Here is a 27,248-nt window from a genome sequence, read left to right on the forward strand (position 1 = left end):
GAACTTAACGCACAACATTTAGAGGTCTAGGGTAGAGACGTATTCTGGCGTCATAAAGCCTGGTAACTGTTGTTCTCACTGATGGTTGGGTGATTCCTCCACTTTGAAATGATAAGTGCCAGTACGGACTTGTGCTCCCATGTACCGTCGAGTATGTTTTGGGAGACCCCTATAGGCTTAAATCCTTTATCCATAGGAAGCCGTGTCTGTCACCCTATCGATTGCAATGCACTGAACACAACATTCGGGAAGATTGACTACCGTACTGTAAAAAGTATTCTGCAGTTTTGCGATTGGTTTGGTACTCCCTCTACCTAGACCTCCAGAGCAGTCCCTTTCGTTCCTTTTCAGACTCCTTAACAGAAAAGGTCCATCTAAGCACTTGTCACTTCAGGCTCATTAAAAATCGAAGGCGACTAGAGTCATCTTTTGTTTTTTCTCGACTCTTAAAAACTAAAAAAACAAGTTGTGTCAAAGCGTCTAAAAATTTATTTTAAACGGAATATTCATTACCCCTTTCCTACGTTGATCTTGGGTTGAGAAAATGGAGTCCACCAACCAAGGAATTCCCCTTGGACGAAATCCTAGTCCCTTCTCCTCTTGGGGAGATGTTTGTGCACCCCATATGCCCACATTGTCGCTTCGAGGACTGACAATTGGTTTGCCTGTATGGCTCTTCTCAACCTCTGTCGTTTAGAACACCATTATTCCTGAACAATCGAATCAGCAATTAGACGAGTCCAGAGTTACCCACCAACCTTCTACTTCCTCTAATTCTTCCTCTCCTCCTTCCTCTTCGCTTGATGGGGCTGGTAAAGCCAAAAGTCAAGTTCCTAAGGAGAAGAAGGAAAAGAAGAAGAAAGCGAAGAAGAAGAAGGGGCCGAAAGTGAATGGGGGCAAACGAGTGTGGTCTAATGAAAATCCACACACTGCACCGACTAGGCCTAAATCGCCATGTGTCATTTGCAAAGGAGACCACTTTCACAAAGATTGTCCTTGCATCCCTCGGATCTTAAGGGACTGGTCTCCTCATTTGCACAACCCGGTGTCGTCAACCTCTGATGATCATGTTGAAAACACATCGTCAACTAGTGAAAGTGAAGCCCCAGGACAAAAAGGAAAATATAGATGTCCTTGTAAACTGTGCGAAGGCAATCATGCCGTCCACCGTTTTCCCTTCTTAGACGAAGCTAAAAGAGTTTTGGATGATCGTCTGGTTTCACTGTTACGACTTCCTCCTAGATATAAAAAACTCTTACCGAGTCTGTCACTAGTTGAAAATCCGGCTGACCCGCTCAGGTGGTCGGCCAAAGCATCTGTCATTGAAGATGAACCATCTGAATCCATACCAGACGAAAGTCAAAAGGTAGAGGCGGCAGTTGGCCCGGTCTTGCCTTCAGAGGTTCCATCTTCAGATGATACAATCACTGAAGAGAACAAGGATGACACCGTCCAAATTCTTTTCATAAGCACAGACTCCAACGAACATGGGGACAATTTAACCGTTCCTTTACCGCAGGAAGGAAGTTCGTCAGAGTCGTACCCGGCCATCTGTTCGGTCCCACCTCCAAGCAACCTAGTTGTCTCCTTCGACTGGAATCAACTAGGCAGACCCCGTTTACCAGCTAGTGTACCATTCTGAATTATTGTTCAAATATATAGAATGGTTATGGCTGGTACCATCATAGATGAGGGGGCTTCTGTGAGTATCCTTTCCTCAACTGCTTGGAAAGCGCTTGGTTCGCCATCGCTTTTGCCTGAGATGAGAAATCTGACAGGCTTTGATAAAGGAACCAGTCGACTGTTAGGGATCCTTCCCGATGTGCCCATAACATTGAGAGGGAAAATAGTTCACATGAACGTAATGGTAGTTCAAGGACCCCTAGATTACAATCTACTCCTTGGACGAGACTATATTTATTGCATGAGAGCCATTTTCTCATCACTCTTTAGAGTGATGTGTTTTCCGCACGAAGGAAGAGTGGTCAAGCTCGTGGACCAACTTTCATTTCCCGGATCACGCATAGCAAATAGTCATATACCATCCCTAAATGGTCTTTTCACGCAAGAAATGTCTCAATCTCTAGTCCGTCCACCCGATGAGCGCGAGTGATTCAGGGGGACATGACTGAAACCCAGGGGGCATGCACCCTAGTCTGCTTCGGCAGAAAAACTTCGGGTATAGGGTAGGTTTCTGCGGGAGAATATGACTAGTCTGTACCCCCATCCGTGATTGGAAGAGGGGTTATTCTAGAACAAGATTCTCTTGTCAAAGTTATGTGAGTTGGTGGGCATCGCCGCTCACCTTTGTTTATTTCGGTAGACATCGCCAGAGAAGTTTTTTGTTTACGCCGTGAATGGAGCAATCTTTGGGTAACCTGTAAGAGGTAGGCCTCTCTCGGTAAAACAAATGTTTTAACGGACTAAAGAAGGGGTAACCTTGAAACTCTGTTTTGTATCTGGGGGCATGCAAACCTTTTGGAATGCAAGCGAAGAGCGACTATTTATTTTTTTTAATTTTTAGGACCTCTAACCCTTTAAACTCGTAGGATTGGTCGTTTCCTAACTTGTATAAAGAAAGGATGTGGGGCAAATCTCTAAAAGTTGTCGTTATTATATGAGACATTCTTATCACAAGACTGGATTAATCGAGCAGTTTTAGCACATAGTTCAAGCTCGTTAAAAAATAAACATAAGACATGAGAAAATGTTTCCACCCGCGTTTAAGCTCGTTAAAAAATGAACTATTCCCCGGTAAATAACCATCGTGAATGTAGTACTTCAGTCATTAAAGCCTTGGTCGTGTTTGCACCGTCACCTCCACTTTTTCATTGGCCGGTCATTCACCTCCATCTGATTGTTTACCCATTTTGATTGTTCATGTTTCTACAATGGAGAGCTTGAAACTTATAACCCGCGCAGGGGAAAACAGGATGGTGCCGGAAACAGAGTATTGCACGACACAGGCATTATTTCCACACCTTAAACACACAACAGGCCAAACACAAGAATTATCACCATACAATAGACACACAACAGACCAGACAATAGACAATAGGACAGGTACCAAAACATGTTCAGATATCTGCATACAAACCATTGGTTCGCTTTTCCGTCGTTGCCGTGATCATTCAAAACAAAACTTGGAGGGCTGTTACTCGGGTTACTCGGGCGGCTTTTCCTCTACAATTCTACAGCAACCCACTTCTGGTACCTGCAGATTTGGCTGAGCCTTCGCCTCTGGCCTGATGTTGATGGCACTGGCTGGATGGGCCTGCCCTTGAGAAATTTCAGAGGTTGGCTGAGGAAAACTGAGATTGTGGACTTCCTCAGAATGGGGGGATAGGAGCACTGGATTCACCCTCATTCTGAGCTTCCTCTATGAAAAGAACTGACACATGGGTCGTTATATGCGGGTGCAGGAGTGAGCAGTTGAAAGAAAAAGTTGTTGAGCCAAAAGCCGAGGAATTGTCTGATTCCTGAGTGTTTGAATCCATGAATTGACTTGGGATGAGCAAGCGTGTTGATCCCCTTAATTGTGCTGGATAATGAATGGATTCCGTTTCAGCTGGAGGTCTCGCCGGATTACCGCGACCAGAGCCTCTACGGCTCAGTAAACGTTGACGAGGCCTCATCATCTTGAGGTGATAAACTGTCACAGTGTAAGCAATGTCACCCGCAGCTGAACGAGCTTTACCCTTGGTGTTGCCACAAGAAATGATGCTGGCCTCAGTCGTAGAATGACATCTCCCTTCAACGACAGAACAACCCCATAGCCAGTCTTTCTCCCATCTCCCGGATATACCATACATAATTTGGCTCTGGTTCAGCGAGACGAGATTATGGATATTTATTAACTGAAAACCGAGCCCTCGAGACTCCCCCTCCATTAATCTGTCCAACCAAGTAATCTCAGACCGGAGTCCTTTCAAGCGAGCGGAGATGAGCTGTTTTTTAATGCTATCCGCGCAAAGTCCTGCCTCATTAACCATCGCGCAGGCATTCACCTGCCTGACCTGATTCCACCACCTGCGAATCTGTCCAGCTCGCATGCTGGCCATGTGCTAGTCATGCAGTTTCCTGGGCAGTCCCATCGTCATTATCTTCCCTCGCACCCGCATCCGGGGTAGTGGCTTCTTCTCGGACCAGCTGATTTCATTCCTGAATTTTTTCATTATTTGGTATTATGTTTATTGGTCCTGTGTGTAAGGTGTGATTGCTTTCAACCCCCACATTGGCTAGGATGTCGGCTACTCTGTTGCCATCCCTTTTAACGTGATTAAAGATTATTGCTCTGATGTTAAGAAGCTCAAGTTCAATTGCTTCTAATCTGGCTTCCAATCTCCAACTCTTCGCTATCTTGCTCGCATGAGAACCATTAAGGAGTTGTTTGACCATTGTAATGAGGATTTGAGAGTCTCCTTCTACTTCCAGAGGAAGATAGTTGTGTGTTCTTGCTAAAAGGAGTCCTTGCCATAAGCCTTCCATTTTCGCTGAGTTATTGGTATCCCATCCAATGTTTCCAAAATAAATCAGTTTGGGCTCTCCTGTATGATTCCTAAATATTCCCCCAAAACCTGCCTTTCCCGGGTTGCCCTTTGAGGCACCATCAAAATTTAGCTTGAATGTATTCTCCGGTGGAGCAATCCATGAAACTTTATTTGAATTGACGTTCCGCGGGGCATTGCTGAGTGTTGCACTATGGAATTGAATGTTCCAGTTTTCCAAGATGGCTCTCTCGTTGTCGAGTGTAGGAAGGTCCTCCTTTGTCCAGGTTTGTAGCAGTAACGTTTCTTTTATGTTTGAACAGAATCTGCTCCATATGTGCTCTAAGGGAGAGTTTTGATCTTTGAAGATTCGTTTGTTCCTTTCTTTCCAGATTCCCCAAACTAACAAACCTGGTATTATTTTCCAAATATGGTTGAGAATACCGCTTTTGTAAGGGTTCTTATTCCATAGTCGAAGAGTGTTTATGATATCCTCAGGTACTCGACCTCTTCTCTGACATCTGAAGCTAATCTTCTCCCAGAGTTGATTGGCTAGAGTGCAGGAGTCAAATAGATGCTGCAAGGTTTCCTCCTGGGCCTTACAATTGACACATATTGATGGACCGTGATAGTTCCTTTTTCTTAGCCTATCCCATGTTACAATTTTTTTATGTCCAGTAATCAGAGAAAGAGAGAAACTTTAGGCCATAAGCCTGAATCCCAGATTTTTCCCCACAATTCATCCTTGGGAGATGGATTGGAGTTAATTATTTTGTAAGCTTCTGATGTTGTAAAGGTACCTTTTGGCCTATAACCCCATCTTAGAATATCTTTGTCTTTTGAATGTCTTATGCTTCTTTGTTGGAGCTCTCTTTCCAGATTCTCTTTGAGAAGGCAATCTGTGTTTCTTAGTATCCTTTCGCTTTGAATCCATTGCTTGTACCCTTGTTGACTCTCCTAGTTCCAGTGCTCGCTAACTGTTTGCTGCAGGTGTTCCTCCCTAATGTTGGATGGTAGCGGGTGAAGAGAGTTGCTGAGCTTTGGCATTTGATTCCAGGCATCCGTCCAAAAGCGTGCTGTTTCACCGTTTCTTATTTCCCAAAAACTGTGGTCTTGTATCAACTTGTAATGTTGTTTGGCTGCAGTCCAGATGAGGGAACCTTTTGCATTGGGAATAAGTCTTATAAGCTCCTGTTGAGGTCTGTGATTTGCGTATTTAGCTGTCCATATTTTGGCCCACGGCTTGTCATTGTTGGAGAGCCATTGCCACCAGAGTTTGGCCCCCATTATTGCATTACTGTGAGTTGGATCCCTTAGTCCGATGCCCCCTTTATCTTTAGGCGTGCAAACCGTTGTCCAGTTTATCAGAGCCCATTTTCGATTGGTGGTTGTGCTTCCCCATAAGAAGTTGCGTTGTAGATCCTTTATTATTTTTATTACCCATTTTGGCGCTGCAAGAATTGAGAATAAGTATAATGGCATTGCCTGAAGCACCGCTTTTATGAGCACCACCCTGCTTGCAGTGTTGAGGGATCGATGCGTCCACAAATTAAGACGTGAATCCAGCTTCTCAATTAAGGAGCGCCAGGAGGAATGCTTTAAGGCGGAGGATATAAGAGGGGCTCTGAGATATTTTGAGGGAAGAGAGTCAATAGGGAAACCAAGAATGCATGCTATTGCTCGCTGCACCACCGGAGTTGTGTGAAAGAAGAAGATTTGGGATTTAGCATTGTTAACACTTGTGCCAGAGGCTTCGGAAAAGTCATTGAGGAGAGATTTGAAACGGGAGGCTTCCTGAACTGACGGATATCCAAACAGCATATTGTCATCTACAAATTGCTGGTGGGATATAGCTAGAGTACCATGGATGGATAGACCCTTAAGCTGATGAGTGTCAAGAGCAGAGTTGATAATCCTTCCTAGCCCTTCAGCCATTAGGACAAATAAGAAAGGGGACAGAGGATCGCCCTGCCTAATTCCTCTAGTAGGACTGAAGGGTTTGGAGGGAAAGCCATTGACAAGAATGGAGAAAAAGGAGGAGGAAATAAGACTCATTATCCACCTCACCCACATGGAGGAGAACCCAAAAGCAGTTAACATTTTTCCCATGTAAGTCCAACTTAGTTTATCAAATGCTTTTGAGAGATCAAGCTTCAGTAGCATACCTGCCTGTTTGTGATTCTTGAGGGTGTGGATTACTTCATGCGTGACGATAATTCCATCGAGGATCTGCCTTCCTTCTATGTAGCCTGACTGTTCCGATGATATTAGAAGAGGCAGGAGCGGTTTTAGCCTGTTAGCAACAACTTTGGTGATAATTTTGTATATAACATTACATAGCGCTATCGGACGGAATTTGTTCGGAGTATTACAAATCTCTTCCTTTGGGATTAACGCTATGAATGTTGCGTTGAGGGCCGGGAGAATCCAGTGCATTTCTCGAGATTCCTCCACCACTTACCATACCTCATCTTTTATTATCTCCCATAATTTGTGATAGAAGGTAGATGAGAATCCATCTGGCCCTGGTGCCTTTCCTTCCTTGAGCTGATGCATAGCTGTGTCGACCTCCTGAAAAAGAATGGGGCGAAGGAGGAGCTTATTATGTTCTTCAGTTATTATTTTTGGAATCTGATGGGTGATTTTTTCAATGGTAGGGTTTTTGTTTATCTTAGGCTCAGTCAGCACCTGTTTGAAGTGTTGAAGAAGTTCCTCCTCGATTTCTTCATGCTTTTCCACTCTAGTTCCTTCTTGTTTCTGAATGAAGGTTATATTGTTGTGCATTCTTCTTTGGACTGTTGTTCGATGGAAGACTTTGGTATTTCTTTCCCCCTCTTTTAACCATCTTATTCTGGATTTTTGTCTCCATTGAATTTCCTCTTGCTTTCTTCGCTCCTCTAGTTGAGTGTTTATTCGATGTTCCTGTTCTAAGGTCCAATCGGTGTGTCCCTTATCTATGATGTGTTGCTGAAGCTCTGCCATTTCCTTATTTAGAGATTGTTGCTCCTTTTGGATGTTTCCAAATATCTCTTGGTTCCAATTTTTGATTTGAGTTTTTAGATGTTTGAGTTTCTGTTGAAATTGGAACATTTTAGATCCGCCCGGAGGGTGGTAGTTTCTCCATACTGATTTGACAAAGTCCTTGAAGGCAGGATGAGTGAGCCAACACTCCTCAAAGCGGAATGGTCGCTTGTTTGTGTTGCCGGGCCATTGCCATTGGAGGGATATAGGCCAGTGGTCCGATCTAGAGTAAGGGAGTATCACAGTTGCAAAATCTCCTCCCATATGAATTGAATTTTCTGTTATGAGGAATCTATCTAACTTGGAGGAAATTCGATACTTTCCGGCTCTGCGATTGCTCCATGTATGAGTGCCATTGCAGTATTGTAAGTCGATGAGAGCAATGTTTTGTATGAAATTTTTGAAGAGGATATTTTCCTGGTCCAACCTGATTCGTCCTCCCTGTTTTTCCTCCAGCTTGGTGATCATATTAAAGTCCCCTCCGATGATCCATAGCGGGTGCGTTCTGCTTAAACTAAGCGCCCCTATAGTGTTGAGCAGTGTTATTTTGTTTCCAGCCTCCTGAGGGAAGTAGACATTGGTGAGGGTGTCGTGAATGTTAGTTCCTATGAATTGGAAATTAGCCTGAATAAAATTGTGGGAGGCGTGAATATTCTGGAGAGTGATCAGCTGTGGGTTCCAGACTATAGCTAGTCCCCCTAAAGCTCCTTCTGCATCGAATGCTGCTGATTGGCATCCTGGCCATGCTCTATTGAGGATGCTGCTTAGAGTGATGTTGTTACATTTAGTTTCTTGAAGAAAGCACATATGCGGTTTCTCCATTTTTAACATGTTTTTTAGAGTTCTGAGTTTCCCTGGGCTATTGAGCCCCCTTAAATTCCATGAGGTGAGCTTCATGATTCACTGGTACTAAAGGGTTTATAGTACTTCGTCAGTTTTGCATACCTACCCGAATCCACCAGGATTTTTCCTACTTCTATTGTTCTCTGGAGATCCGTTCTTCTCCCTCTCTTTTTGAAGTCTCTTGGAGGTAGGCTCCCATCCCAAGTGCTACTTGGTTGGATTCCTAATTGTTTCTGTTGGTAAACCTTCGATAGTACTATTTCCAGTTTTTTGAGTTGCATCTCTGGAATTTGATCGTAGTTTTTCTTTTTGCATGCTTGCTCGAGCTCCAGCAGGTCCAACCCTTCCATATCAAAATTTTCAGTATCTTCTTCCATGATTTGCAGATGACTTTTCTCTGCGGATGTTTCTTCTAAGAGGATGATCTGATTCAAAGTTCTGTCTACTTCCATTTCATTCTCTTTTCTGGAGCTGTCTTTTTTATTCTCCAAGGGGTAAGCCATTTTGTTCGTTGGGTTTGGAGAAGCCTAGGTTGAGCTAGATGGATTGGAGATGATGGGGATGGAGAGCTGAGTCACGTCTGGCTTTGAGCTTGAGGGGATTTCCTCAGGAATGTTGGCTAGTAATTGATAGCTATTACTCGAGGAAGGAGCGGATCCAGGGTTTTGCTGCGGTTTTTTCCCAGGAGCATGCTTTTTGTAAGCTCGTTTTCGGGTGGAGACTTTGGTAAATCCATCCTGCGCTGCTTTATCAGAGGGATCTAAAGGTTTGGATGTAGGGGCTGATATATTTAACGGGCAGTCCCTGAAAAGATGGCCATGAGCATGGAATTTGCGGCATCTAAATGGTACATGTTCATAATCTAAAGGTTGAATCCAATCATAATCGTCATGAGAAAGACTTACCGAATCAGGGAGCGCTTTGTCTAGGCGCATGAAGACGCATATTCTGGCATAAGAAGTGTATCTTCTTAGCTTGGTTTCTTCGGCCACTTTGATGTATTCCCCCAATCCATTTCCAATATCCTTGAGTGTCCCTTCATCCCAGTATTCTACAGGTAATGAGTACATTCTGATCCAGACAGGTGCCCAGGTGAGGTCTTCCTTGTCCGGATTGAATCTTGCAATCCATTCTCTCAGGTACAAGCCCGCTGAGTTAAAGAAATAAGGGCCTTGGGTTAGAATTCTGAACTTATCTTCTAGGCAGTAGAATATGGCAGTAAAAAAGCCCTTCGGTCCTAGCTGCAGCGTAATGTCTCCCTTGGGTTTCCACTTTGCCGAGATCCATCCACGCAACGTTTTTTCGGTTGGCCACATTCCTATGAACTTTCCTATGAGAGCATGATCTGTCATGTACTCTATTTTCTCATTGATCTTCTGACTGGGCAGTTCTATCCTAGGTCTTTCCTCTGCTATTGGCCTACAGGTTTTTGAAGTAACCTTGGTTTGATTCTCTGTCTTGTCTCCTCCTTCTGGATTTTCAGCCTTCTTGTCATTGGGTACAGTTTTGTCTTTTTTCCTGTTTTGTTGCATTACCGATTCCGCTTCCTTATCCACGCGTATCGATCCAAATATGATGGATCCAGGATGCTATGGCGGTGTATCTGTAGTCTGAGGGGAGGGAATTGGCCCCCCCCCTGGGGTATTTCCATGATTGACTACCTTCGATCAGAGGTATTTTGCTTGTGCTGGATGTCAGACCTTCTCAGTATGCAAAGCCGTCCTCGGCTTCTATGTCTCAGAACTTTGTCAGAACCCTAGCTGCAGTGCGTCCCATATATCATATTATTGTTATATGTGGATGACATGTTGATTGTTGGGAATGATAAGAATAAGATTAATAGATTGAAGAAAGATTTGGGTAGCAAATTTGCAATGAAGGATTTGGGACCAGCACAACAGATATTGGGCATGTCGATTATGCGTGATAGGAAAAACAAAAGGTTGTGGCTGTCACAAGAAAATATATCAAGAAGGTGCTTGACAGGTTTAATATGAAGGATGCCAAGCCAGTTGGTACACCCCTTGCAACCCACTTCAAGCTGAGTACTGAATTATGTCCTAGTGATGACAAGGAAAAAGAAGAGATGAGAAAGATTCCTTATGCTTTAGCGGTTGGCAGTTTGATGTATGCCATGGTATGCACACGACCAAAGATTGCATATTCAGTGGGAGTAGTGAGTAGGTTCCTTGCCAATCCAGGCAAACAACATTGGCAAGCAGTAAAATGGATTTTGAGGTATCTCAAGGGTACTAGTCATTATTGTTTATGTTTTGGTCATGATGAGACTGTGCTTGAAGGATTTACAGATGCGGATATGGCTAGAGATATGGATACCAGAAAGTCCACTACAGGTTATTTGTATACATTTGCAAGTGCGGTAGTATCTTGGGTGTCAAGGCTACAAAGAATAGTAGCCCTCTCTACAACAGAAGCAAAGTACATAGCTGCAACAGAAGCTTGTAAAGAGATGTTGTGGATGTAGTGATTCCTAGGAGAGATAGGAATAAAGCAGGACAAGTATGTGTTATATTTTGATAGTTAGAGTGCCATTCACTTGGCGAAAAACCCAGCATTTCATTCAAAACCAAGTAAATTGACTTAAGGTACCATTGGATCTGGCAGGTGTTGGAGGAAGAACAGTGATTCTTGGAAAAGATCCATACAGATAGGAACCTTGCTGATATGCTCATTAAGATTCTACCATGAAATAAACCTGAGTTATGTAGAGCCATGGTAGGACTCGGTGTGACTTGATGACTCTTATTTGGCTTCAAGTGAGAGAATGTTAAGTGTGAAGCCAAATTCATGCAGGATTCTAGATCCTTCTACACCGCCAGTAGTTTCTAGAATCACATACAGGAGTCTAGATCCTTCTTCAGCCTCCATAAATTTGTAATTTCTCTGGCCAAGGAAAGCAAGCCAAGGTCCGGGCCTGTTATATAATGCTAAGTGATTTCTGTTCTTCAATGATTGTTTTATCTATATTCCGCTATTTCTGATTGAGTAATCTTGTTGTTTCTCCATTTGTCTGTCTCTGAATTATTCTCTACTTTTGCCATCTAAATCTCTGAGTATAAATCTGCTATGTGTTATGTATGCTCTGCTCTAACATGAATAACTTAATATTAAGAACCATAAAAACTTTTAAATTGCACAAAGCTCGGTATTAAATTTTCTGTCCATTGATTGCTTTCTAGCAAAACGATGCGCACCTCACTGCTCACAATACCTGATGAACAAAGTCGGTTAGATGCTGCAGAAAAAATTCTCATCCAGTCCAAAAGTAAGATCAAGCGAAGGATCGTTAATGTAAAACATTGTTGATATTAATACGTTGCTCATATATAATGCCAACAATGATTGATGCAAACAAACATTGACGTTAACACATGGTCACTCAGATATAACATCCACATTGATAATGGAACTTTTCACAATTTTGATACAATGGCGAAATAATTCAGTAAAGAAAAACCACAATCTATATCATACATGTGCCAGGAACTAGTCAGAATCATTAATAGCAGGCAGCTGGTTGGGACGTAACCACTTGTATTTCTATGGTGAATAGTCTTTTCCATGGTGAATAATGGTTTCCACTGCAAATCTGCTTGTAGGATTATACATGTGTACATAAAATGTTGTATTAGTTAAACTGGAACATCAAGGAGTGATTAGCTTAACAAAGTAGTCGTGAAAATGCAAACGTAGCAACGAAGCAGCTATTCTAGCTTCCTTTTCCACAGCATCTTATACCACAGATCTAATGATATCCTCGCCCCCGCGACAGGATGTGTCATAAAAATTGTGATTCAGACGATTACAACTCTCAGCATCCAGTGTCTGGATCCATGGCATCAATGCTAGTCCCATGATCAGCACAGACTAAAACTGTAGTGCAAGGCAGGGACTATGTTTGATCCGAGCAATTATTGATCTCATCTATTTCCTTATCATGCAGAAGAGTTTATATCTTGCCAGCGAGCATGTAGGATAATGATGTTAAGCTCCATTGATTTTTTCACAAATTGCTACCTACAATTATGGAATTTAAATTGCAGTCTTTCCTTAACTGATGGAAACCAACTGCAGTAGTTTCCTTAAGTTAAGAAAATCAACTGCAATTACTAAATTTATAATTGGGAGCTACTAAAGTGGTCCATCACTTTGATTCGAGTTCTTTGCCTTGATTTGTGGGACATCTAACACATAGCTATTAGAAGCTTGATGGAAGCTTAGCTATATGTTCATCTGTTTGGTCCCCAAGCTCATTTCTTAATCCCCTTCAGTTTTACACCATCTAGCTAAGATAGCAGAGCTTGGAAGTACCTTCAGAATTTTGTATGTTTTTCTTTTGCTTGGATTGAAGCTGGAGTGCTGAAGAAGAAGCAAGTGGACTGTGGCCTGCATCAAAACATCACCAATGGCTGGAGGTAATTCGTATCCCTGGGCATTAAGTTTCAACGATTCTTTTCAGTTCTTTCCGCATGCAGAATCGTTGGTTAAATGTTCTAACATTTGGTATCAGAGCCCTTTTACCTCTGCCTTGCTGTGTGTTGGCCAAGAAAACATCTGAGCGTTGTTACTGTTGTAGCTTTTATATACCATTTCGAACAAAGCGCAAATAAATAAATTAGTCATTTGTTGTACCGTTATTGTTTTGCAATTTGGGTTTGCCATGGACTTTAATGATTGCAGAAACGTTTGAAATGCCAATTCGGGCATTAAGTTAAGTCTTAGAACCCAACCCGGGCCCTGTAATTTAATTAACATTTTCAATTCAGCAAACCCTTAGGGTGGTTGGAAGTTTTTGATGTCTTGTCAAAACTTGCGAGCCGAAATCTCATGCATATCATAGGCTATGGCGAAGGGTATTAAACTTGTTTTCATTTGCATCCTTTAATCATTGCTTCCACGGCTTTATTTGTTTCTCAAATTAAATTCCTATGCTTGTGGCATCGTTAGAGCACGCACTTTGCAGGAAAGTTCATTTTTATTACCAGGTGTTAAAATTCATAAAAGAAGGACCAAGAATAAACATAAGGTTTATTCATTAAGATATTGTTGCCCCATAAATTATAATAAGAATAAATGCATAGTAATACATGGAAGATAATACTCGTCATTAGAGGACTTATCGCCATGATTAATGTATCTATTACTTAATACAGATTATCAATGGTTTTTAAGTTGAGACATTAAGTTTGGAAGTATGGACCAAGTGGGAGAATGTTAAGCTCCATTGATTTTTTCACAATTGCTGCTTACAATTATGGAATTTAAATTGCAGTCTTTCCTTAACTTATGGAAACCAACTGCAGTAGTTTCCTTAAGTTAAGAAAATCAACTGCAATTACTAAATTTATAATTGGGAGCTACTAAAGTGGTCCATCACTTTGATTTGAGTTCGCTGCCTTGATTTGTGGGACATCTAACACATAGCTATTAGAAGCTTGATGGAAGCTTAGCTATATGTTCATCTGTTTGGTCCCCAAGCTCATTTCTTAATCCCCTTCAGTTTTACACCATCTAGCTGAGATAGCAGAGCTTGGAAGTGCCTTCAGAATTTTGTATGTTTTTCTTTTGCTTGGATTGAAGCTGGAGTGCTGAAGAAGAAGCAAGTGGACTGTGGCCTACATCAAAACATCACCAATGGCTGGAGGTAATTCGTATCCCTGGGCATTAAGTTTCAACGATTCTTTTCAGTTCTTTCCGCATGCAGAATCGTTGGTTAAATTTTCTAACAAATGATCATTTTATAAAGAAAAGTTTGCAGCTTCATGGATATTTTTTATTTCCTGTAAGTCAGATATATTAAATTTTTAGATATATTAAATTTTTATGATTGATTAGGTAAATCAAAAAGTGCTAAAAGACAGATTGTGATCACGGGGTCCTGATAAGAGGCTGAACAACCTGAAATATTAAAGATATGGAAAAGGTGAACAAATATTATAATATATTTATTAAATATTAATCATATTAATAAGGTTATTTTTTGAGAAATGATTTTTTTTTTTTTTTTTAATTTTAGTGTTTATGTAATTTGATTTTAAAAAAAAACAAAAAATTAGATAATTTAGCATAAATCAGGTGTTAAATATGCACTTGTTGTAGTCAATATGTACTTGGTGTAGTCATTATTGACTAGTTTCAGCTCATTAGTTCATAAAGGATAGGAATTATTCCTACCAAGTGACTTATATTTAAGCTATTAAGTGATATTTTACAACAATTTTTTATTTTAAAAATAAAAAAATATTTCATGGTAAAAAAATTAAAATTATCTAAAATTATTTACTCATATACTTATAAATCTAAAATTATTTATAATAAACTCGTATGCTTAATAATACAATTAAACTCTTACACATTCATTAAAAGTCGTGTTTAAAAAAGAAAACGCTTCCTACACAAAATAAAATAACAATGTAACAATATTATGATGGACAAATCATTATTGCCACAAATTCCTAAATAATAAAGCAATATTGCGATGGGGTCCTTATAACATGCATCCACGCACTCAAATTATCTCACAAACATGGAATACGCGTTCATGTTTGGGCTTTACACATTCCCATTAGTGACCTCATGACTCCAGAGAGATGAATAACACAAAGACTTCCAGAGTTGGGCTTTATTCATTCCAATATGGGACATGGTGATTTCCATGAAATCAAACACAGTAATTTCTAGACAAGGGATAATTAATAGATATCTCCACCCTTATAAATATAGAAGGTGAGAATTACATAAGCTTTTACATCAACGACAACAATTACAGCAAAATGGGAATTGATCGATGCTCGGATGAAGTGCGAGGTGGACGTTTCCATTTGTTACGAGAAAAGAAGGCTGAGAGTACTACTACACATCAGGCGCAGGCAGCAGCAAGGTGGTTTGTCAATTCATTTTACGACAGTTCTCCCTAATTTCACCACTAGACCCATTGAGAGGACTGATGTTGCCCATCTTTATCATTGATGCAGCGAATTGCTTGAAGAATGCATTCGCGTTGGTTGTGTAGGCCTGCACCAAACCCGGCGTTAAACTTCCTTTCGTGGAATACAGAACCTCATCTGAAGTCAGCAGCCCCCTTCCCGCTACCAGGTTCTCGTAGTAGTTTACGTCGAATTTTATAGGAGTGACCGGATCCAATGACGTGGTTTGATTATTGTCGGTGCCAGTTTGCGGACAAAAGGTCCGCAGCTGCTGCAGGTATGGCTCGTAAATTGTCGCCGTAGTGTTAATTCCAGTCTGATTGTACAGCCTCGCCTTGAAGCTTGAGCATCGCGCTAAACCTATCGTATGGGCGCCTGTATATCATAGACGATCCGCATGAGCGCACAAATGAATTTATTTAGCAAATATACGAGGTTGAGTTTGCACCTTCAGAGCTTTTTACTTGGGTCGTATATACAATTTTGTCATAATTAAAAGTTGAATGCTTGTTTTTTTTTTTTTTTTGTTAATTAGTTTCAGCTTAGAGCAGGGCCATTTGTTAGATGAAAGAATAATATATCCACGGGTGAAAGGTTATGATTAAAATTACGCGAAGCTTCTTTTGGATTAGACACTTATTAGAATAATTTAAATCTAGAAAGGTGACTTATCAACACTTTGAACTTAAAACATAATAGTGGGAAAACAGATCGTTAAAATATGTGTTTTATAGATTTCAACCATAACTCTAGATGCCATGGTAACAAGTCCAACATGCTACTGGCCAGAATTTAACATATACAACGAATGATAACCATCCTTCTTTCTTATTATCAGACAATAAATTAAACTGATTTTAATAACCATATATATAATTTTTTTAAAATTTATTATTATTATTATAATTCAATAATTTTAACAATTTGAATACAATTTTAACAAATTTTTAATACAAAATTTTATATTTTAATTAAAAAATTAATAATTTTTAATTTAGTGAAAAAATCAAATATCAAACACCTTCCTCATACAAAAACTTACCATCAAATTAAAATATTCAACCATCACAAATAAAATTTTCCATCAAAGTAAAATATTGAACCATCACACATAAAACTTTCCATCAAAGTAAAATATTGAACCATGTATATAGAAAGAACCATCACTCTATCATAATTTAAAGTTATGAATTATTTAAAGTTACAAGCATTTTTGTTTTCAATTTTAAAGTTAGAAGTATTTTTGTTTTAATGTTTATTTAGTTTTATAATGTTTTTTTTAATATTAATTTCAGTTTCAAATTTATATTAAGTTTTATATGGATCAAATCTTTTGAGATATAAACATTTTTCTAATAAAAATTTTTCTCATATTTTTCACACAAAAAACAATTATTTAAATATAATACATGGAAAAATTTAAATTACATAAATACTACTAAAATAATTGTGAATAATTGTGAATATTCGTTAAAATATAATACATAGAAAAATTCAAATTACATAACTACTAGAATATTTATAAATAAAGATGCATTCTGCAACTAAACAATTCAGTATAGACATATTTCATGATCAACTCACAGTTCACACATGTCTCTTTTAAAAAAACCCATCTAACCCCAGATCGATTAAATACCAAAAAACCAAATCTCGAAAATACAAAAATTTCGTAAACTTCAACTTCACTCAAATTTTTAACTCCAAAAAATGTCTCTAACTCGAAAAATTCAATTCTCTAAATGTTTAATAGATCTGTACTCGTATTAAATATAGGTAAGTATATATATATCGTTGAAAATCAGGAAATTTACTTTTGTGAAAAAAAAAAAAAATACAAGTTTAGTCCATGCTTCAGTTTATGACACTCCCCGGCAAAAATCGGACGGAGTGAATACCTGATAGAGTGACCAGATCGACCACATCGAGACCTTGGAGTTTAAATTTGGTTTCCAGTGTCTGATGAGTTGAGTTGGGTGCGGGAAGGTTGTTGTTTGCACCTTGCAGGCTTGCACTTCTAGAGTCCCTCCTCCCTAATTGAACTTCCCAAAACGGCCCCCCAGTCTGTTCCACAACCAAATCAATTATCAAATCACTCTCCACCGCCATTAGCCACAACTTCATGTTTAAAAATATTTATCTATAATAGATCTGGTCTTTAAATACTTGATTTAGCACGACGTCTTGTAAAAACTGGAAATAACAACAGATCTGAGTTTAGGTGATGTAAATAAGTATCGATATGGACTTTCACAACTAGCCTTTAAGCCTCATTCTCTAAAATATGGAGAAGAGATTTATGGAAATAACCAAATTAGCCACAATTTCCTATTACTAAATAGAAGTGTTGCATTGATTATGATTTATGACAATACATTTTCAAAGAAAAACCAAATCACTGCGATTTCCGAAGAAGGGTTGATAATTGATGGTTATTTTATTGTTAGTCGATAATAATTAGGCCGATAGGCCTTTCTTATGCATCAACAATTGTCAACACTTTTACCTTGCTGTGTTCGATCAAGTGAGACACTTTCAACTTTTGATTTGAAGTGTGACTTCATTTTCCAACTTACTGCTTTTTCCCATTCTTTTATGTCACTCTTGAAGATATTTTTACTACTTTTTCCCTACCAGTTGTTGTTGCTGTTCTTCCCTAGCTTTTGGCAAGCACTGTTCTTCTTCCCTGGCTTTTGGCAAGCACTGACTCATCATTTTCTTCAATACTCTGCATTACATTGGCTTGCCTTGTTTCTTGTTCAAGTTTATTTTCTTTGTTGCATGGCCATGCATTTTGGATTTTACAAACAATTTGAAACTCAGATTGCCAAACTCCCTGGGAATCCTTCCAGTGATCTTGTTGCTCGTCAGAGAAATCCATTCTAAATTACTGCAATCTGCAAGTTTTTCTGGTATCTCCCCTGTTAGAAAATTGTTGTTCAGGATCAGATTCTTGAGCTGGCTGCACCCACCGAGCTCATGAGGGATCCTGCCCTCCAACCCATTGAACCACAACATCAAATGTTCCAGATTCTTCAGCCGGCCGAGCTCGGGAGGAATCTGGCCTTTCAAAAAATTGAGACTCAGGTCTATTGTTTTCAGCCTGGTGCATTGAGCTAATGTAACAGGGATTTGCCCTATTATGAGGTTATCTGGGAGCCTAAGCTCTTCTAGAGCAGATGCAACCGGGCAAATTGTAAGCGGCAATGTTCCGGACAATCTGTTGGAACTCAAGTCTGCAACTCTCAAATTCTTGCAGCTTGAGATCGATGGCGGGAAGGGTCCTGTAATGTAGTTATTACTGAGAAGCAACTTGTCAAGGGCATGGAGATTTCCTAGAATCGAATCTGGGAAGAGCCCGGAAATATTATTGTTCTGTAGATTCAGAATCTGCAAGGAAGAACATGTGGAGAACGATGAGGGGAAGGGGCCGGAGAGATTGTTGGAGGAAAGCAGAAGCTGTTCTAGCGATTGACAGCAATTCCCAAGCTCGGGGGGAATTGAACCCCCGAAGTGATTCTGGGAAATGTCCAGCCTCCGGAGATTTGTAAGTTCACCCAGAGATCTAGGGATGGTACCCTCGAATTCATTCGACGAGAAATTCAGACTCTGCAATGCAATGCATTTGGAGAACGAGGGCGGGATCTCTCCTACCAGATGGTTCGAGGACAAGTCTATAGATACCAGATTATGGCAGGCAGAGAGATTCAGATCGAAAAAAGATATTGGCCCGGAAAAATTGTTGAATGAGAGATCTAGGATCTGGAGTTGCGCCTGAGAGCTCAAGAAATTTGCAGGCAGAGTGCCGGATAAGTTATTGCGAGACAAATTCACAAAGGTGAATTGATGGGATTCCAAGAATTGTTCAGGAATGGGGCCTGTGAGGCCATTGGAGGAGATATCTATTTGCTGTAAGGTAAAGGGTAACTGGGTCAGAGACGAAGCATTACCAGAGAATGCATTGCCTGGGAGATTCAATACCCGGAGCTTGTCAAGGCTGGCTATGGCAGACGTGGGGAGAACCCCAACTAAGCCCGCTCTGCTCAAATCCAACTCTGTTACTCTCCCATCTACACAAGTCACACCATGCCAGAAGCTGCAAGTCTCGTGCATTAAATCCCATCCATCCAGGATCCCGCCCGGGTCCTTTTCTACTAATTTCTTCAACCTTATCAACGCTGCCGCGTCGGTTTGCTTGCTGGAAGCCAGCGGCAAGGAACGAGACCCTAAGGAAGCCAATGTGAGATTCAAGAAAATGGACAACAGAAGAAAAAATTGGGAACCAGTAATCCTATGAAGGGATTTATCGACAAATCACATGGAAGACACAAGTGTTAAAAGGAAATACGAATTATTAATTTGCAATTTAAAAGCATGGTGAAAATCAAATATGCCAGAGATCTTGATTTTGGGTAATTAACTTACTCTAAAATGAAATAAGACTTTCAATGTGTTTCTTGTAATATAGATATAAACAAAAGATCTAAAGAAAAGTAATTGCACAATGATCCAGTCCAAGAAAACAAGGTTTTCCACAAACCAATTAACTATTCTAGAAAAATTCAACAATTCCAATTTAATAATCCTCTTGATTTTGGGTAATTAACTTACTCTAAAATGAAATAAAACATTCAATGTGTTCCTTGTAATATAGATATAAACAAAAAGATCTAAAGAAAAGTAATTACACAATTATCCAGTCCAAGAAAAAAAGGTTTTCCACAAACCAATTAACTCTTTTAGAAAAATTCAGCAATTCCAATTTAATAATCCTATTGGCCTCTCTTTGTACCTTTTGGGACAATTGCTAGTAATACAGTATTGAAGAAAAAACGATCTCACTTGAATATGGTTAGTATTCAAGAGAAAATGATCTCACTTGAATATGGTTATTTTGATGTTGACATTAGATTTAGAAATTTAATTGGAGAATTTTTTGTTTCGGTTTTATTTTGAAATTCTTTTTTATGCCATGAATATAAAGTAAATTGTTAATTTGTTAATAGTATATGATTTATTTTAAATTTTAAAATAGTTTAAAAATATTATAAATAAGGGCTACATAGTAGCTAGTGTTGTAACTTGTTTAAATATAGCTAATTTAAAATAAAAAAATAAAAATACAAAGATTTAAAATTTTATTTTAAATTGTAATTAAATGTATTATTAAATTTTGTAAATTAACATTATTTGTATTGCAACATAGAAATAATTATTAATAGTTTATATTTGGCTTTTTATAATTTGTGGATATGGTTTTATGAAAATCTTATTATTATACCTGGGTATAGAGGTCCTATCATAAATTTCTATTATACCGTGGTTTGTGAATATGAGAAATTTTATATTTATTCTTATTACAAACATCTTATTATTTTGAATATCATTTAGTCATTAATAGTGTAAAATTTAACCCTTACCCCTTAAAAATATAATGTAAAAATAAAAATATATTAATCATTAGCCATTTTTATAAATAAGCATATAAAATGATTATACTCATTAGAAATCATTGTATCACCTTCCCAGAACAAATTGTATCATAAATGCCCATCATACACCTTGATGTGATCTATGTACTAAATAATAGGCACATTAATAGACGGAAAGGGCAATAACATATTCAATTCGATAGCCAATCAAATTGAATATAAATAAATTAAATTATTTTTAAAAAATCATATTTCAATGTGTAATGTTATACTATAAATTTTTTTTGGTCAAACCCAAACTAATATGAGCTTGACCAAAAACCTATTGCAATATCGACTACCTTGAGTTCCAAAAATAATAAAAAATTTATTTTAAGTTTAAATTTTAAAATATTTTAAAAATATAATAAATAAAAACAAATTTTAAAATATTTTTAAAAACTAATAAATAAAAGGAAAACCCATTATTTACTTGCATTTATGTTTTAAAAGGAAGAACTTTTCTTCATACCCATGAGATACCCATATTAACAATCAACGTGAAATAAACCAGTATAATCTTAAAATTCAATTGCCATGCTAGCTGACAGATGGATACCAAATCTACAATCACCATAAGCTTGGGAAATTTCAAAAGATTACTGAAGAATGTTGAAAGTGAAACTATAACTTTAAATCTAGTCTCAGCTTATATATATTTAAGACTTTAAAAATATAAGATTTAATAAACATCGCTGCCAAATACATAATCTTTTGTGCACCTACCGACTTGTTTCGCGGATGAAAATGGAAGAACTAAAAGTAAATGAATAATGCCAAAAACATATACTCACAATGACTACTGAATCACGAGCTGCCACAGCAAGAATATCAGCACAGGAGACCACCCCCGGGCATGCTTTCTCCAGTTGGGCTTTTATTTGATCTACTACTTCAAAGCCTCTGAGCGAATTCTGGTTGGGTTTTGCTGTCTTCTCTCCCGTGAAGTTGGCAGTGTCATCAAGCAGAACTGATGCGTCGCAGCCCTGCATCAACGGAATGTAATATTTGACGTCAATTACCATTTTTAAACGACCCACACCTCAAATGTCAGGACAGGCATTATTATATGGCTACCAATAACAGATCAAAATCCATAAGACAATGTAATGATAACAGATTATAATCCATGAGATAATATAGCTGTGACAGGGAACCGCTCTCCATAGTTGGGATAGTTGGGAAATTTGTTCTAATAGTTTTCGGGTTTCGGGAAGCTTTTGAATTGTATGGGAATGTTTACTTTTCAGCCGGAGTTGCAATTGGAGCTTGGGAAAGTTCTATAAGTTTTGAAAACTATTTTTTTTTTGGAGTTCTAGCATTTCCTAGGGTTGGGGAATACAAACTCTGAGAAATATGCTGAACTACCCACAAAACATGGTTGGGGAATACAAACTCTGAGAAATATGCTGAACTACCCACAAAACATGAGCCTAAGTTGAAACCTTCACATGAAAAAATGCTAAAAACATCTTTAACAGCGATATCGTTAATTGAGAAAGTGGAGCAATCTCTTGATGGGTTACGGAAGCGTGTGGCACCTGGATGTAAGGGCCATATCTGGGATGTCATGCTGATAAGTATTTCTTTTGTTGTTTATGTATATATATGGCATAAGATTGTGTGTGCATATTGTATGTGACCGTCAATGCTTAAACAATAGAGTTGCTTTTCTTTTTGTGTTAAAAATAACTTGAGAAAATAAGTGAAACTGTTCCTTTCTATTTTCAAGCATTGTTTCAAACACTAATATTTGTTATATATAAAAAGTAGAGGCTCAGGGAGAAAGGCACCCAAAAATATATTTATATATAAGAGAGATTATATATTTATTATTTATATATTTAAATTAATTTTAATATTTGAATATTTTGATTCAATATTAATTTTGATCATTATATCAATTATATAATTAAAAAATATTTTTTATTTTTTTATTATATAATTCACTGTTATTAATTAACCATTTCTTGTAAATTTTAGGGAAACCTCTACACTAGTACCCAAGTTCTCAACATTCCCAGGTTGTTTGGAGAAACTCATGCAACATAGCAATATAGTAATAATAGATGACTATATACATTGTTGAAATCTAGATATATAAATCTGCAAAACATATTATTAACAGAAATTTAAAGCATTTTAACATTGAACACTTTTAACCCAAAAAAACAACTATTCACCCTCCATCCAAAATCTATAAACTTTATATAATATTAATAATCCTAAAAACAACTATTCACCATCAATCCAAAACCTATAAACTTTATGTAATTTTAATAAACCTTAACCCTTTACTGCTACAATCTTTTGCTGCCCTGTTCTTCATAGTGACAGTAATCCATAAACATCGAGCAACAAATTAAAAAAAATTCTTTAGCTATGCCAACATGTACTACATTTATTAATTTGAAGTTTAGTTACAAGTATCCTTTCCTACCATTGATTAGTGAATTAGTAGTGCGCTAATTAGTTTGTTGACTCTCTCTTCTATATTTAAACATTTTACTTATACATTTTAATTATTTTAAAGCATTTAAGCATTAGGTCACAGAATATTAAATGCTATAACCTAGTATATAAAATCAATACAATTTGACTACTTCACATCTAACACTTTTTATTTTTATATTTTTATGTTTTAATGGAGGAAAAAATGTTTGTTTTTCTTTATTAAGAACAAAATGCTTATATACATATGATGAGAAGACAAACATGGTGAGTAGTCGTAAGATGTTATTGAGAAATGGACTTTTCTACTTATTTTATTTTTTTGGGACTTTTTTCCTTGGAAAAATGGTCTTTAATTTCATTATGATTTAAAATGTGTTTTTAATGGATAAATAAATTTGACGCTAGGAAAAATCATATTTTTTAAAAAATTTTAAAAATAATAAACCAAAAAAACCTACAATATATAAAACAATCAAACAACAACCTATTCAAAAACCTTAACACAAACACATCAATAATGTGACACTAACACTAATGAGGGCCTATACTGGAATATATTAATATAGAATCATAAAAACTTTGAATTTGCACAAGGGTCGTTATTAGATTTTCTGTACATCGATTGCTTTCAAACAAAAGGTTGTGCACCTCACGGATCCCAATACATGATGAACCACGTCTGTTAGATGCTGCAGAAAAGATTCTCATCGTGTCCAAAAGTAACATCAAGCAAAGGTTCGTTAATGTAAAAAAATGTGGAGTATATAATGTTTTAAAACAAATATTGATGTTAATATATGGTTATTTATTGTTTTAAGAGGGGGGTTTTATAACTTATTAGAGGGTAGATCTCTCATATATATATGTAAATTTAAAAGTAAATTTAAATTTATAAACATGAATGTAAATAGAAAAGTAAATGTAAATATTTAATATTTTTAATTATATGGCTTTTTTATTTAAAAAATAATTTAATTATTAATATGTGTAAACATAATATAAATTTAAAACATAAAAATATAAAAAGGGTTAGTGACACTAGATATTTTTTGATATGGTAAATAAATAAAAATATAAATAAATTGGAGGTATGGTAAATAAATAAAACCTTTTTTTATACTTACTCCAACAACATGGTAAATAAATATAAATATAAATAAATTAGAGGTATGGTAAATAACTAGAACCTCTTTTTATATTTAGTTCATAAACTTCTTTATCTTTAAGCAGACTCAAAACATAGATTTTATTTAGGTGAAACCTATGTGCCAAATACCATACTTATAAAGAGGTATTGTAAATTAATAAAAATATAAATTAACCAAGGGTATGGTAAATAAATAAAACCTCTTTTTATATTTACTCCATAATTCAATTTATATTTACTAACACTCAAAAAATAAGTTTTATTTAGGTGAAGCATATGGGCCAAATTATTATTAAAATCATGCAAAAAATATTATTAACCCTAATATTAATATTAATAAAATTAAAGATGACACATGGTATTGACCCATGTTACTTAAAATCAATGGTATTGATCCATGGTATTCACGTGGAATGTAACCTATTTAAAAGGGAAATTAAACAAGCATAGATCCATCTTTACTATGGATCTACTAAGCACCCAAAAGAACCAAATACCCTGATATACAAACTATCATAGAATGGAAAAAAAAATAGATCTTTCTCGAGACTTGATAGATCCAAAATAAAGAGATATCTATACTAGTATATAACATCTACATTCATTCATAGTAAAAGTATTCACTATTCACTATTTTAATACCCTGGCAGAAATAATTCAGCAAAAGAAAAGCATAATGATCCATATCACAATTTCGCCAGGAACTAGTCAGAATCAATGAATCGCAGCATGATGATCCATATCATACGTTTGCGAGGAACTAGTCAGAATCAATGAATAGCAGTAAGGTTGTGACGTACCAACTTGTGTTTATATGGTCAATAATGTTTGCCACTGCAGAACTGCTTCATAAAATGGTGTTTTAGTTAAGCTGAAACATTAAGGAGTGCTTACCTTAACAAAGCAGTCGTGAAAATGTAAGCGTAGCAACGAAGCAGCCATTCTAGCTTCCTTGTCCACAGCATCTTTTACTACAGATTTAATTATTTCCTCGGCCTCGGGACAGGATGTGTTATAGAACTGGAGACTCAGACCGTGACAGCTCTGAGCATCCAGTACCATTACAGAAATCAATGTGACTCCCATGATCAGCACAGAATGAAACTGCAGTGTAAGGCAGTGACTACGTTTGATCCGTGCCATTACAAAAATCAACTATTTCCTTATAATGCAGGAGTTTATATCTTGCCAGGCAGCATGCATGATAATGATCCTTATATAACAAAAAATTTGCAGCTCCCAACGACCTTATTCCATGTTTATTATGATATTTATTAGGCAAACGGAAAAGTATTAGAAGACAGGCTGTGAACAGAGGGTCCTGATAAGGGGCTGAGCAGCGTGGGATAATAAGGGTCAGTCAGTCATACTCATACTGTCGATTCAAACTTGGCCTAATTCTTGCAGGAATTCTTCAGGAAGTCAGAGTTTCACCTTTGTGTTTGGAATTTTGTCCGGAATCATCTTAAATTATTAGATTGTGAAAAGAAAAAAACAATACAAAAGATAAAAGGTACTCTTGGATTTTTCAAAAACAACGATATAAAAGTTGACACATTAAAATCAAGCAACCACCTTCACAAGCAATAAATGAATTTTGGATTCCCCATTTTTTTAAAACTTTACTTTATTTTAGTTAATTGCAAAACTATTTTAGTTCATCACATTTTCTTAATAAGAAATATAATTTTGACATATAAAAACATCCCACAGAAACGTAAATCGTTTAAACTAAACTCTCTTATGAAAAGCAATTAAACTACAATACAAAACCATACCTATCAACTACTTTAACAACTCCTAAACTACAACACAAAACTATACCTATCAGCTAGTTTAACATGCGTTGGAAGCACCGATGGGATGTCTGAACAATTTCAGGATTCAGATTGGATGGATGCGCAAAGAAAGACACCATAGCCAGTAAACCTCTGACACAGTGGGGCAACCTATTGGAAGTCGTGTTTTAATAGTTGTTTACTTCGAATGCCTTCCACGAGTATTGATGTTTCTCATGGATTTATTTAATTTCTGAATTCTATGAAAAGAATAAGCCTCACACGTCTGTTTCAGGCCGTTTCATTTTTTGGATTTGGGCAGCTATATACTGGACCACAAATTTCTGACGTTAGGAGTAATTTGTTTAATTCTGTGTTCTACTAGTAGCATGATTTGAGTCCCATGTATCAGTATGGGTAAGCATTTATGCTGCTTATGGGCTGGTCTTATAAGAAAACAACATATGCCACGCATTTCCTTTTCAAATTTCATATGTTTTTGATAAGTTTCAAATTTTCTCAATCCAGCAACAAGTTTCATGTTTTCTGAATCTGCCTTCAGTTAATGGTGTAACTTTTACTTTTCAAAAGTGTCACTTTCCAACTCAACTTTTTGCATGTGATAGGTGTCCTTCCAATAACCTTCATAAATAGTCATTTGATATCCTATTCATTCAAAGGCATAAAAATGGAATCTATCACATGAATACAGATAATATCATACCAACATATAAGCCAAGACAGGACAACGTGTCCAATACTGAATCAAATAAAATAATCACATGAAGGGTAAGAGACCAACATACAAAACATTCCACACATGTGAATCCATCTAAAACAATTACTTGGAGGGAGGAGCACCACCACCCAACCATGAATCTCCTGTGATTCACCCCGAGCCAAAGTTCTTGCCAAGGATTAACTGTGCTCAATTGATCAATGCACTCGGTATTTAGTACCTTCTTTCATGATTTAGTTTCCATTAGCGACATCTCACTTTTATGGATTTTTCCATTCGCCTAGGTCTTTTTCAGAAAAGCTCATCTTTATCTCCCACGAGTCTTTTCCTCATAAAAGCTTGCCTATATCTCCCACAAATC

At 37.3% G+C, this 27,248-nt stretch overlaps 1 protein-coding gene across 1 annotated transcript; it reads right to left on the reverse strand.

Moving 5' to 3' along the window:
* Window positions 1-14,842: 14,842 nt before the first annotated feature.
* LOC149249968 (peroxidase 4-like) lies at window positions 14,843-25,614 on the reverse strand. Its single transcript, XM_089456360.1, has 4 exons — window positions 25,265-25,614; window positions 21,564-21,755; window positions 17,197-17,362; window positions 14,843-15,673 (listed from the first exon to the last, which is right to left on the reverse strand). The coding sequence occupies exons 1-4, from the start codon at window positions 25,511-25,513 to the stop codon at window positions 15,261-15,263; spliced, it is 1,020 nt and encodes a 339-aa protein (XP_089312486.1). The 5' UTR covers window positions 25,514-25,614; the 3' UTR covers window positions 14,843-15,260.
* Window positions 25,615-27,248: the final 1,634 nt, after the last annotated feature.

Source organism: Pinus tabuliformis, chromosome 7 (assembly GCF_031772625.1).
Source record: "Pinus tabuliformis cultivar Carrire ecotype Pingquan chromosome 7, CPIR1, whole genome shotgun sequence".
NCBI classification, from domain to species: domain Eukaryota; kingdom Viridiplantae; phylum Streptophyta; class Pinopsida; order Pinales; family Pinaceae; genus Pinus; species Pinus tabuliformis.

Coding starts and splice junctions, on each gene's coding strand:
- LOC149249968 (XM_089456360.1), bottom strand. CDS start 25,513: ATGGCACGGATCAAACGTAGTCACTGCCTTACACTGCAGTTTCATTCT. Junction 17,363..21,563: donor CTCGTGATTCAGTAGTCATT/GTGAGTATATGT, acceptor GTTGTGGAACAG/ACTGGGGGGCCGTTTTGGGA. Junction 15,674..17,196: donor CGATCTGGTCACTCTATCAG/GTATTCACTCCG, acceptor TATGATATACAG/GCGCCCATACGATAGGTTTA.